The sequence below is a fragment of the Anser brachyrhynchus genome (genome assembly GCF_964034855.1).
Source record: "Anser brachyrhynchus genome assembly, chromosome: 7".
Classification (NCBI taxonomy): domain Eukaryota; kingdom Metazoa; phylum Chordata; class Aves; order Anseriformes; family Anatidae; genus Anser; species Anser brachyrhynchus.
The window spans coordinates 27,347,852-27,360,727 of record NC_137701.1 but is presented as its reverse complement, the minus strand read 5'-3'; the positions used below and the strand labels follow the sequence as shown (position 1 = coordinate 27,360,727).

At 46.8% G+C, this 12,876-nt stretch overlaps 1 protein-coding gene and 1 long non-coding RNA gene across 5 annotated transcripts in view; one reads left to right on the top strand and one right to left on the bottom strand.

The window, feature by feature from the left end:
- Positions 1 to 448: 448 nt before the first annotated feature.
- Positions 449 to 12,876, top strand: part of SLC15A2 (solute carrier family 15 member 2) — a 77,017-nt gene continuing 64,589 nt past the window's right edge. Inside the window, exon 1 of one of the 3 annotated variants that reach the window (XM_080601348.1) lies at positions 449 to 527. In XM_080601348.1, the coding sequence (XP_080457474.1) occupies positions 458 to 527 (70 nt within the window). In that variant the 5' untranslated portion in view covers positions 449 to 457. Of the gene's footprint in view, positions 528 to 5,498; positions 6,927 to 10,862; positions 11,035 to 12,876 lie in introns of those variants that run through there. The other 2 variants (XM_080601344.1, XM_080601340.1) reach the window with 2 other exon arrangements.
- LOC308198607 lies at positions 10,117 to 10,854 on the bottom strand. 2 transcript variants are annotated; one of them, XR_013954046.1, is made up of 2 exons: positions 10,533 to 10,854; positions 10,117 to 10,450 (listed from the first exon to the last, which is right to left on the bottom strand). It is a non-coding gene; the product is annotated as an uncharacterized lncRNA (long non-coding RNA). The 2 variants fall into 2 exon arrangements; XR_013954047.1 differs by having other exon boundaries at positions 10,590 to 10,854.

The following is a 12,876-nucleotide window of genomic DNA, read 5'->3' as shown; positions in this document are numbered from 1 at the left end:
CGGGCAGAGCTAATGGCAGATTCCTCAGAGTCATGACCAGAGGCTAAGGCACAGACCTTCTCGCTCTCCTGCCGTAAGGCTGCCGCACACATCCAAAACACATCCTTTTTTCTGCTTGGACGTTATGAATTAGGGGAAAAGACTTTACCTGTTTGCCCAGGACTACCTCGAGGTAATGGTACGTGCAGATTGCCAGTTCCTCCGTGCTCTGGATCTGCCTTTCTTCCTGTTTGTGCTTGTATCAGCCATACCTTGGAGCTCTGAAGTGCCCGATGAAATGGGGCTTCGTGGGGTCACGGCACCAGGCTCACAGCCCTGCAGCTGGCATGGCACCTGCTTGCCCGGCTGCTTCCCTGATCCAGCTTGGGTATCTCAGTGCTGTGCTAACACAGTAGGAATGTTTTCTAACTCTAATCAAAATATGTCTTCCATTGTGTTCCTTTGCCAGTACTGCTGGATGTTCTCAGATTCCCTCCTCAGACCTGATGCTCTCCGGCTGTTACCTTCATTTCCCGCGGAGCTGCTAGGTATGTTTTCTCCTTTAAGCAGGTGTTTCATGTATCTGGAGGTGGTGAATGCCCTATATTTTCCCAAACCATTTCTATTACTGTCTGTGCATTATCTAGCCCTCTCCCTTCCAGAGATATAGCCCCTGTCACAGCACTGGGCCTCTCCTTTCCCTGCAAAGAGGCGGGAGGAAAAAAATTGCTTCATAAATTCCCCCATTTCATCACCTGCTGACTCCAGTTCCCCCCTATGATTTTTACTGGAGTAATTGTCTTGTTTACTTTCTGTCTGCTGCAGATTTGTCCACAGTGCACTGTGCTTTCTGGGAACCTCTCTGTAAGTCTGATACTCAATATCTCTTTCTGGTTCCTTAATAATCTTCCTAACTCACTTCTCCTTGTTTTTATAGGTCTTCTAGTCCCCTTGCTAGGTAGTTCATATCTTTAATACAATTCTTTTTATTGCTTGTACTCCTCTTTACCTTCTGGCCTAAACACATTGGCCTCTAATGCCTTGGGTTTTGCTCTCAGTCTAGACTCCTGTAATTAACACTGAGCTCTCAGCAGGTGAAACAGTAATTTTACAGAGTTGCCCATGGACATGTGCATGTGAGAGGGCATCCAGGGGCAGAGACCTGGTTTCTCTGCTCCTCAAACTGTCTCTGCCACTGATGCTCCAAAGGCTCCTCTTACACAATGCCAGACAAGCTTTCCTTTTCTGTGGCCTATTGTTATTTCAGGCACTAACTTTGTCTTTTATCAGGCTTGTTTGGCATTTACTATAGTGAAGCTGGGCGTGTGGGTGTCTCCCACCTGCAGACAGGAAAGATGCCTCACTGGAAGTACCAGAAGGCTGTTCTCTCTCGTTAGTGGGCTTATAACTTCAGAGGGCCCAATGCCAGTTCAGTGGAAGCAGAGCGATGGATTTGTCTGTGGTCTCTAAAGCACGTGAAAATTAGCACAGTTCTCTCTATGTTATCCCTTTTCCAACCTTAAATGTGTGCATTAGAAAAAAAAAAAACAAACCAAAACAGAAGCTATGCCAGTATTGCACTAACAACTTGAAGAATGCAAGGAAATTTATTGTTGATGGAAGTGGATAGCGGAGGATACTAGGATGTTCTGCAGATCAGCCTCTCCAAAGCAAGCCTGAATCCGCGTGATGGTCTGTTCTGCTTCATGGACCTCTTCGTATCTGGTGTCACTGCTTATATGTGCTGGCGTTAGACAGCTGTCACTAATCCCCGGTTGGATAAGCATGTGAAGTGTGATAATGTATGCGCACAATTTATTTTCCTCCAGTACCAGGAACAAATCGGAGTAGGATTTCATCCCACATCCCAGTCTGCAGCCCGTGCCTGTGTCAGATCTGCTGCAGTCACTCCCCATGAACCACAGCCCGGCTGTGCTGGCCCACAGCCTGGGGGCCTGCTCCGTGCCATGTGGCTTGGGGACGCCAAAAAGACCCTCATCCAGTTCAGCATAACTCCTGCTGCTGTCTGCAGGCACCTCACAGCAAGCCGTGCTAAACAGAGAATGAGGACCACAGATAATTTTCTTCTAATCCCAGGCAGAGAACTTGCCCTCTGATCAATACATTGGCTTACCTCCACGTAAATATTTCTACATGCAATGCAGAAATTCTTCAGACGCAGGACTGTGAACAGGAAGGGAACATCTCCACAAGCAACTTGTTAACTGAGTGAAAATAAAATGCCTTTCTCCTTCACATTGCTGAGCCAAAATAAAGTGCTTTTCTTGTCTCTGATCTGTCACTTAACTTCCTGTCTTGCTTTTCTGTCTGTGGCAATAATGATGCTAGCAGGATAACTTTCTGTTGAGGACTCGAGAAAGGCCAGATAGCTGAAATACTGTAAGGTTATTCAGAAGGGCAAAGATCTTGAGGAACAATTATGGTGCTCTCTCTCTTTTTTTTTTCTTTTTCTTTTTTTAATGCCAAGAAAGCTGTGCCAATATGACTACATCTTCCTGGTGCTCAGAAGTTACAGATGTGTTTTTCAGGCCCTATAAGTGCTGGTATGTACGCGGCGCATCTTTTGCCTAGTGTTGCTCTGATTTGTTGCTTGAATTTTGGAGCACCAAAGCTTGCATTGAAGTGGAGGGGACTCAGACCAAGTAAGACATACAGCTGTGCTACTGCAGTAGTTACAGTTCTGGCATAACAGAAGAGAGAGCGAGGGCTTTTGCTTTGGAGAGGAGAACCCACTGAGAACCCTTGGGATCTTTTGATTTCAAAACCAAAGCATGGCAAGTAAACCTGATTGCTTTTTTCCTGGGTGCCATTACAAAAATTAATAGATGTAGGTAAGAACACATGGTGGAATAAAGCATTAGAGACACTGTTTCATGAGATGTTAGAAGCAAGGAAAATTAATTTTGGTTGGCTGGGAGGTAAATGCTACCCAAGGCCTCAGGGACACATTTTGGATTGCTAGAATATGAAATGCATACTCCTGTCTTGGTGTGTGTGTGTGTGGTGTTATTTGCTTTGCTTAATTATTTATCTGTGTATTTATTTATTTATTTTGCCTTTCTGGAAGAGACAAAAACAGAGGTGGGGAGTGTTCTGAGTAGTCCCCATGCCTGTATTTCAGCAGGACTTTGGCACACAGCCTCCTGATTCAGCTGGGGCAGGAGTCGTCTCCCCTGCCTGCAAGCCACCTAAACGTATGCTGAGCAAACTTCACCTTCTGGATGGTTGAGAAGTCAGAGGTGTTGCACGGCTGTGATCACGCTTGCACAGATATTTAGTGGAAGTTACCTGCTTGCTTCCATACTTGCGGGCTCTGGGAATTCTTGTATTCTGTAGACAACACCTTGAGGGCAACTGGGGATAGGTATGAATACCATCCATAGCAAGGAGCTGAAAATACATGCTCATTAGTACTGGAGAAAAAAGTATTTTCCAATTCGGGCATTTGGAGAATCAAATGGTATGATAAAATCCCATCATTTGGAGAATGAAATGGTATGATAAAATCCAATCATTCTGATTTCCCTGTTGGTTTTTGTCTTCTGATATGAAATATGTTCTGACGTCAGTCACGAGAGCTGCTGGCTGGGGAGTTAATGCTGCCCGGTGCCGCAGAGCACAGCACATCAGCGTACCTGTACAGCCTCTGCTTTGAGGATTCGTGGGGATATTGGCTGTACCCGTGGTGTGCTCTGGGAGGGAAAGCAAGACAGGCATCACAGGGAGACAATCCTGTTTGGAAGCATTATTTTCTTTATTTCATTCTCTTTTTCAAAATCATCCTTATTGTCTTCCATTCCCAATTCCTCAGCAGTTTCAGAACAGTTAATTAAAAGGTCATATTCACCTGTGGCTGGTGACCTAGATAGCTTCTGTTTCCAGTATCGAGACAAGCTAAAACTCCCTAGTGAGGATAAATGGGGAAAGTATTAGACCAAATTGGGTAAATGCAGTTTCTGTGGAACACAGGGAGAAGGAAAGCATATGTAGAAATCACATCTCCTGACAAGACTGCTCAGGCAAGACATTAGTCACAGGCTGGGAGTCAAATGGCTTCCTGAATAGCACCAGGGTAGAGCAGCTATCATCAAATGACACATCGCAATATGACACGTTGGGGCAAATTGCTTAATGCATATGCATTTCAGCTTAACTCTCTGTGAAATAAGGACAACACGGTGTTCAGTCGTCCTGAAAAGTAAATATGTGAGGAAGGTAATAAGTTCGGTAGACATTCACGTCATGGAATGATACATCAAGGCATGCTGTGCACTGAAGCTTACGCACAGCTACCAGTTCTTGACAAACATGCCATTTCATACTGGGATATCAGGAAGCATCTACTTACTCATCCTGGACTGGTTTCCCGAGTGTCCTGAACTGGAGGTATGGTCCCATTCGTGAGAAGCGCTCCTACTCTCTGATACTTTTCAGTGAGATTTCTGTACTCTGGCCACTCCGAACTTTCTGTACTTCTGACCACTCTGAATGTCAAATGAGCACTTGTCCATGCATGCCCTCATGTGCATATGTGGTGGAAAGCTAAATAGGCTATGTTACGTTACCCCTTAAACGTAAGGGTATTAAAATGTGAATTCCACAGTTAAAGTTGTAAAGCCAATTTCACTCATATAGTAATGTTCCCTCTATTTAATAAGGCAATTCGTTGATCTGCAGCAGCAAATTATACTTTTTGAGCATTTAAGTAATAGTTCCATTTGGCTTCCAGTTTATGAGGCAATTTAATATTTCCCTGGGCTCACTAGTGCTGACTGCACAGAACTTCTGGTGTTGGGCATTTATTCAGCATAGAAGCTTAAACAAAGTTATTGCTATTTTATGCACAGTATGGGAACAACATTTCCTTTTAGAAATCTTCGCTTTGCCCAGCTACCAGCAGCACCATTGGAATATGCCCAATTCTGGAAAAAAAAATAATCCCATAAGAATGGATTCAACCAAGTGAGCTGCATTAAAGGAAGCCGACATCGGGAAAAGGCCGTGGTGCCAGGTTTCTAAAGCTGGCCTGACCTTCTCATCTCTTCAAAGGCAGCAAAGGACCCAATGTCTCCCCTGAATAATGAGGAAAACTCAAACATAGGAATTGAGTGCCTTAAGGAAAACTATTTCAGAAGGATCCATTTAACAAGAACTTATGTTCCCCAAATGAAGAAAATATATTTCTGACCCTTAAGCTGTTTACCATTTATGTCAGCTTGTGTAATAAAAGATATTGTGGCTCTCTACAGACATTCCCTTATCTGTATCCTTAGGCCATGGCCATCAAGACCGTCAGTGCTGGAGTCCTTGCAGTGCTGGCACAAGTCCCCTGGCCCCATCCTTTGGCAACCATGGTCGTGCTGAAATCTACCAGGACACTGGAGCAGATTCCTGGAAGATAGAAATATAACATAACATAATATTTTGTGTTCCAAATGGATCTTTTTTTTTTCTTTTTTCTTTTTCTCCAGCTAGAAGCCTGCCCCAGCATGGAAACATACATATGGTTATTCCACATTTCAGAACATTTTTGAGAAATTTCCTTTAGGTGGCAGCAGGAGTACAAGAATATTCAACCTCTTTCTTTGATACTCTGGGCTGCTCTGGTGGAGTGGCTGTGTGCTGAACATAAAGGCAGTTTTACAACCCTTTCACAGCCTCTTACACCTTGTTTTTTCCATCCTCATTATTAGAGCACCTTGCTGATGAGCAGAAGTCATGAATCAAGACCCCATCACCTGCCTGGCCAGTCCTTTGGGTCTCTACGCGTAACTGCTATGCGGGGACTATCTGGACACTTAACGGAATATGGAAATGATGCAGTCCCTGCCCAGGGGATCTCAGTCTGGACTTGGTATCACTTACACATAACATTACGATGGAGTGTGAAAGGCAAGGAGATGGGGAGGAGAATGCTCAAGATCACAGCATTGCTTGTTCACCTGTTTTACAAGTCAAAGCAAAACTATTAATAGTCTAAATACAATTGCAGTAGAGCTGCTAAACTTTGCAGAATTCCCTGTCTCTGAGCTGGTCTTACTGCTTGCTTATCTTCTGTGAAACCAAAGGGTATTTCTCTATTCCTCTCTCATCTTCAGACTCTTTCTTCCTTCAAGTCTTGTTTGCATTTCCCAGATGATGTGTCCATCACACTTCCTAGGAAATACTTTGAAGCTTATGGTCTTATCGAAAGACAAAGAGACCTACAAAGCCCTTTCCCTTTGGAAACTGGTATGCCTAAGGGTCTCTTGGGAAGGGGAAAGGGGATCTGGAAGCATTTGCCATCCAAGCTTCACAGCATGCTGTTCAGGCACTTCTATCCAGATGGAAATGAGCCAGTAGCTCTCAGTAGTGCTGAGGGAGACCTGTCTCAGACCAGGCTGGCCTTGGGCTCATGGGAAGCAAGGCAAGGGTCGATCCACAGCTGTCATCTCTCCTTTATCATTAAGTAAGTGACTGATGTGGGGTCTAGCTGGGCTCCCATGGTTTGGGGCCTCGTATGCTGCCCTATAAGAGTCTGCTCTGCTTCAGACCCTTCTGCTTTCTGGACTTGCTGGCCTCTGATTCCTCATTTCTCAGTTTCTCAGTGCTACTTGAGAGAAGAAATCATGAAGAAAAGAGAGAAGAAATCATGATTTTTCTGTGTGTTGGGCTCCTGTCTCCTCAAAAGGGTCTTGGAGTGGCCTCATCTTTTGAAACAAACAAACAAACAAAACCACCACCACCACCACCACCAAAAAAAACCAAGCAGATACACCTGATCTATACATTTGCAGTGACTCGCTGAAGCTGCTGGCTTGGTGGGATAGGTCCCAGCATCCTGGCGTTCTCTGTCATGCTGAAACCTCCTTCCATTCATCCTGTCAATGAACGACTACCATTGCCTCACACCCTCCTGGAGTCTGGCCATTTATCCAGCTTTTATGGTGAGTAAATAATATGCTCAGTTATATGTCTGGAAATAAGGTTCTGTACAAATTCCTCGGGCAATCAATATACAGAGTCGTTTTATGTTAGAAATAGCTTGTTCCAAATGGCCGTATATATCTTTATTATACTGTAAATTCACACACTGTCACTGGAAGCCACATATGCCTTATTACCCAGCCTTGGTTGCGGAGCAAACTCCTTCCCCCCTTCCCTTTCCAAGATCCTTTCTTTCTTCTCCCATCCCTTTGGCTTAAGGCTTAGGAATTAATCTACCTCTCCAATGCACAGCAAAATCTTCTCCTTCCCTTCCTAGTTTTGTTCTCCCCCTTAAGACCCCACTTTGCAGCCCTCTCCCAGAAGAGAAAAAAAGAGGCTTCAAATGTTCATGCCCAGTAGCCTTGCTACTTCAGCTGTGTTTTCTCTGTCAAAAGTTGCTTTTATGTCAAAAGCATGGAGAGCTGCCAGCCAGCACGGGCCTCATTCTGTTGGGTGCTGTACCCAGTGCACAAGATGGCTTTAGCCTCAAATTACGAACAGTTTTACTAGAGGTCACCTGCATGCTCTCATCAAGGTCCCTCCAGGACTGGGGACTCACCTGAAAGGTTTGTGAAAGTTATGGGACTTGGGTTTTTGGATAAACTGTGGTTCTGGCCACATCAGAGAGTGCAAACTGCATTGGCACCATGGATAGGGATGGGGGAGATGGGTGGTTACTGCCCCTAAGCTGGGCTGGCTTCTTCCCAGTCTTGTGCTTTGTCTAGAATATCACTGACGGTGGTGTAGGAGGAGGTTCTGGGTAGCTGTGCGTCTTCTCTGCGAGGAAAATATAAAAAATAGGTGAGAGGCGGAGCGTGGTGATATTTGGAGATGAAGAATGAAAGCCCTGGAACAGGTGACCCCTTAGAAACACTCCCGCTTCCTGAGATGGGAAAATGAAAGGTATTTACAGGGTTAAGGATATTGGCATTGGAGACAGCAAAATAAATAATAACATCTTGAAAAACAGGCCAGGAGCATGGCTGTGCCCTGGGAACAGCGTTGGCTTGGTCTGTGTGTCTCGCTGTACACCACCTCAGAATGGGTCCCACCTTCAGCCTACAAATTACCTATGAATGGGCTGGAACGGGGCCCGTGGGGCCGGGATCGAGAAGTTTCTCCTCATCCAGTGAGAGCTTCCCTTGGAATAAGCATATTTCTCTCAGCCCTGCTTAGTGCGGAGGTGCCCACGTCTTCAGCTGTGGAGACACCAAGCCGTGACCTCAGGCCAGGGCTCTCGGTGGACATTGCTGCCAGCCCCGCAGTCTGACAGAGCCGGGTAAGTGACGTTGCTCAGCGTGGTTATGTGGCATGCCTGGGGAGGCTGCCAGTAATAAAACACAGCCAGGAGAACCAACTGCAGCCCCCAGGGACAAGGCGTACATCGTGTGAGCGTCACCTCCTCGTGCTGGACAGGGGGAAGAAACCCCGCCACAGCCCCCCCGAGGGCCGGCGCTGCTTGTGTGGGGAGGCTGAGCGCGGCTGGAAAAGCCGATGTATAATCCTGCAAAATGAAGTCGCTGCTGGGGCAACGGGCAGTTCCTCTGCTGGTGCAAATCATCGCGACCCGAACGATTTCAGGGCCGGCCTTGGTACTGAGGATGTCGCAAAAAGTTCCTTCGAAGGAGTCTTTAGAGAAATGTTTCTCCTTTAGTCTCCTGGTAACTTGCCTGTGGTAATACATCTGCAGCGTGCTATCAGCGTGGAACTTGCTCAGAAGAAAAAGAGAGGAGGAGAGAGACTGCTGTTCATCTTATTGACTGCTTATTCACTTCTTTAAAAGTAATTAGGAGTTTAATCAGACTTTCTATGGATTTTTGGGAGAATCTGTAATTAAAATCTGCACAGTCCCCTTGTATTATATAGTCAACTTTCTCCCAGAGCTGCTCAAATATCTTTAATATTCTCACTTCACCTAATGGAAACTGTCAAGTACCCCAACATAAAGAGGAACAGCTAAGGGAACTGCTGCAACAGGCCGCCAAACCGCAGCCCCCAGCAGGTTTTTTGTTGTTGGGAAAGGTCTGATCGTCGATAACAGCCCAGGCTGTAGGTTAACAGGCCTGATTGACTCCGAGCTGCTTTTTCTCTAATGAATAGAGATGTTTCTTTTCATCAGCGTAAAGAGTGCAGCGTATGGAGAGGGGGAAGGGAAGGAGGAGAAAAAAAAAAAGCCCTCTCACTGCGTAGGGATGGAGCCAGTCTCTTGATAAGCTTTCAATTAAGAGCAGATTAAAATTAGGTTTATCTTCTCCTGAAAATGGCAATGACGTTAATATAATAATACAATGTAATAACTTAATAGCCCGGTTGGAAGTGACTCATCCGCAGTGGAAAGATCGCAGTCCCGCTGCCTCCTCCTGGGGAGGTTCAGTCTGCCCGTCCCCGCGGCTGTGGGCACCCTCGGCCTGGAGGCCTCGGCTCCCTGCCCGGTCCTCCAGGCATCAGGAGGCGAGAGCTGGGCTGACTCTGGGGACAGAAGGGCGGCCCCGAGGAACGGGGACAACCTGAGCTACAGCTACGAGAGAGGATTTTGTTCCTGCAAACTGCCCCCAAAGTACCTGTCCCCTCACCCCCCTGGGGCCCAAGGCTTTCAGGGGTGTCCAGGCAGTCGATGCCTGGCCAGCTGGTTAGGAGGCGTACCTTGAAGCTTTGCAGTCCCAGGCCATCGCTCCAGATCTGCTCCGCACCAATTCCACCTTGGCACCGGGGTGCTTCCCCCCTGCCTTGCTGTGTGCCACCGGCTTTTCCCTGTTTCCAAACCCAGCTTGGTCCTGGAGGAACACTTCTCCCACATGGTGCGCAGAGGCATAAGCAGAGCGCAAAGCTCCATTTTTCTAGCTACTGTATCAGTGCACGGCTCCTATCCCCAAGCAGTCCGGTACCGGTAGGAAGACTGAGAAGGGGCATTGTGGGTGCAGAAGGGTGTGATGGATCTGTGCAGAAAAAAAACTACCAAGGCTCAGCAGAGTCCTGCAACACCTGGACCTCACTGCTTACTCTATCCCATCACTCCACCAGGAAAAGGATGAGGACCTTTGGCAGAGCTCTGAGGTGTAACAGCCGGTGTCTGGCATTGCTAGGAAAAGACGCAGGAATCAAGTGCCCACGCTGGTTCTTCCCCGCTTCTCAGTCCAGCCCATCACATGCATTCAGAACTATGAAATCTGCTGGCCTCGGTGGGATTTTACCCATCTCCTCTGTTCAGGTAAAGGAAATAGATTTCCTCTGCCACAGGAGCGTGTTAGTGAAAGCTGCCCTGTGCAGTGTTTACTGCCCTGAGCTCAGCTGTTGACCCCTGCAATTAACCCAAACTGTCACCCAGCAAGAGCCTGATGGAACTGGTGGTGTGGGAGACTGCAGCCACTCATTCAGCTGATGCCTGGATGAGGCTGGGTGATCTCAGACATGCCCTTCGGTTTCAGGGACAAAGCCGATAAATCCGCTCCTGCAGTCCCAACAAGGTAGCATTTCCTTCCACTTTCTGAAAAGAGATTACATCAATTTATTTATGTCTGGGAAAAACACATCAGAAATACTTCTAAATTTTTTAAATAAACCCCTACTTCAAATCATAGCGGTCCACTCTGCTCCTAATAGTGCTTTAAAAGCAGGATGCGTGCCTGGTTTCCAGGTGCTGAAACCTGTAATCTCACTGCATATTTCAGCCTGCTCCTGCAACAGGCTCCAAGTTCCCTGCTTATAAAGCTGTGAGGTTTTATATAAAAACCCTGCGAGGGCTATCAGCATCTCAAGGGCTTGATTGCCAGAGCAAAACCTTTATAGGTACCTCTTCTATTAAGGGCCCAGTAGCTGGAATCATCCATAATGCTTACCAGCTGTTTGATACCACTGCATTGCTGGTTGGCCTGCCTGGAGAATTTTACAATTAAGACCAATCTGTTGCATTTCTTGCTGGTCAGTGCTCTGGTGTGAGATGAGAAACAATGCCTGCTGCTATCTCGGAGGGCTGCTCGTATTTGCTGTTCTCTGTGCACCCTGTGGTATGGCTGATTTCTCCCCATCCTTGGAAGAGGTGCCTGGTGTGTGATGCTAATACCATACCAGGTACTTAGCTCCACCAGGAAGCTGAGATGATCAGCCCCAGAGGGAGAGGCGGGAGGGAGCTTCCAATGCAAGGTGATTTGCGGTGTCTTTAGTTGTTTCTTGATTGGGCTCTGCCAGTGGCCCTCTGGATCAAGGAGATCTGATTTGGCTGCGAGTGATTTGCTTGTCTTGTTCCGTGAGTAGATCAACACTGCAGACTGTAAGTCATGATGGGGAAAGGTGTTTGTCTCCGTGCCCTACACAGTGTTTTGTGAAGGAGGGTATAAAAGGTTTCTGTCCCCTTGGCATGATGGCTGCTCTCTTGGTCCAGAACCTGGGTATTGAGTTTTACACATAAGACGTAACTGGATTAAATGGGTTGTCTTCTTGGACAGAGCACTCAAGGCCTCTAAATAATCAAGTGTAACAACATAGTAATTTTCAGCTGAGAATTTCAGAGTACTTGAATGAGTTACTGTGCTTTCGTGTGCTGGCCACTCTATTATGTGCTGGAGATTTCCTGTGCTTCAGCGTGTCAGTGGCTTTCTTGTGCCCTTGCATTTATTTAGCTGAAAACAATGAATTAAACCAGCTTTCCAGTAAGACAAGCACTTACCTGTTCCCAAACACAAAACCCTTCAGATCAGTATTTACTTTGACCTCTAATCTGGGTTTAGCCCTTTACCTTTTGGGTTGAGTGACTTGCTGTGACGGACTGTGGGATGGGGCTGGTCAAGTCCAGTGCAGGTGCAGGGTGGACAAGCTTGGCGGTAGAAAAAAAGTGAAAAATAGAAGCAACTGAGGTAACATGGAAATACCAGCCTGGGGAGGGGAAAAAAAAAAAACAACAACAACAACAACAAAAAAAAACAGATTTCTTGCCATCATCATTATGGGCCGTGTTTTTTTCCATCTGTAAAAAGAGTGTGCAGGACTCCCTTGGTCTTAAAACTCTAGCTATAATTCAGCAATGCCTCTAATGTGTGAAGTCTTCCAATGGAGAGTGACAGCACAGCAATGATAGCACCATGACTCTAACACAGTCCCTCATGGCTTTCCCTTTTGCACTCCTGAATGTGTGGCTGGGGAGTTAGAGTGGGAAAAGAAAGGTCTTGAAAGCAATTAAACTGGGAATTGGTTAGGTTTCATGTAATAGCCACGGGGAGGAGAAAGAGGGGGAAATGGAGAAGTACCATGTAGCATGAATTGAGGAAGGCAATAAACAGAGGGGTTGGAAGTGACCTGCCTGTAACAAAACTGCTGAGCCAGGGGGTCTGAGGTGGAAAGGGCATTGCATGAACTGCATGAATCAGTGGCATCAGCTGAGGCAGCAGGAGTCCATCTGTCCGTCCTGCACTGGTCAAGGGGCTAAATTCACTTATTCTGCTCTGTTTTGATTTTGAATGTCCCTTGGTGCTTGTCTGGGACCTGGAAAAAGCATCCTCTACGTTGTGTGAGGTGATGCCCACGAGATTACTTTTCACCACGCATCACTGATGGTGACCTGGTTTCTCTATACAGCAAGTCCTGGTGGCTTCTTTGCAAAAGGAGGGCAGCCATAGGACTCTGGTCATCCCTGGGCTTATGTTGGACCTCATCTGCGCTCCGGAGCCTGTCCCTGCAGTGGATGTGTGCCCATTGGAGGGGCTGCCTGTGTCAGGAGGGGATCAGGAGGCTTTGTGGCTGATATTCAAGCCTAAACTTTGCAGCCCCTGTAGTAGCCTGAACAGTTTTCTCCCTCAATTGTTTGAGGATATTGAAGGCAGCAGTTTCTCGTTTGGATTTACTCTGCTTTCAGGTACTGGTGTGGCCCCGCACCCACGCCCCGTGGTAGTAGGATGGGTGAGTGCCTGCTCAGCCACA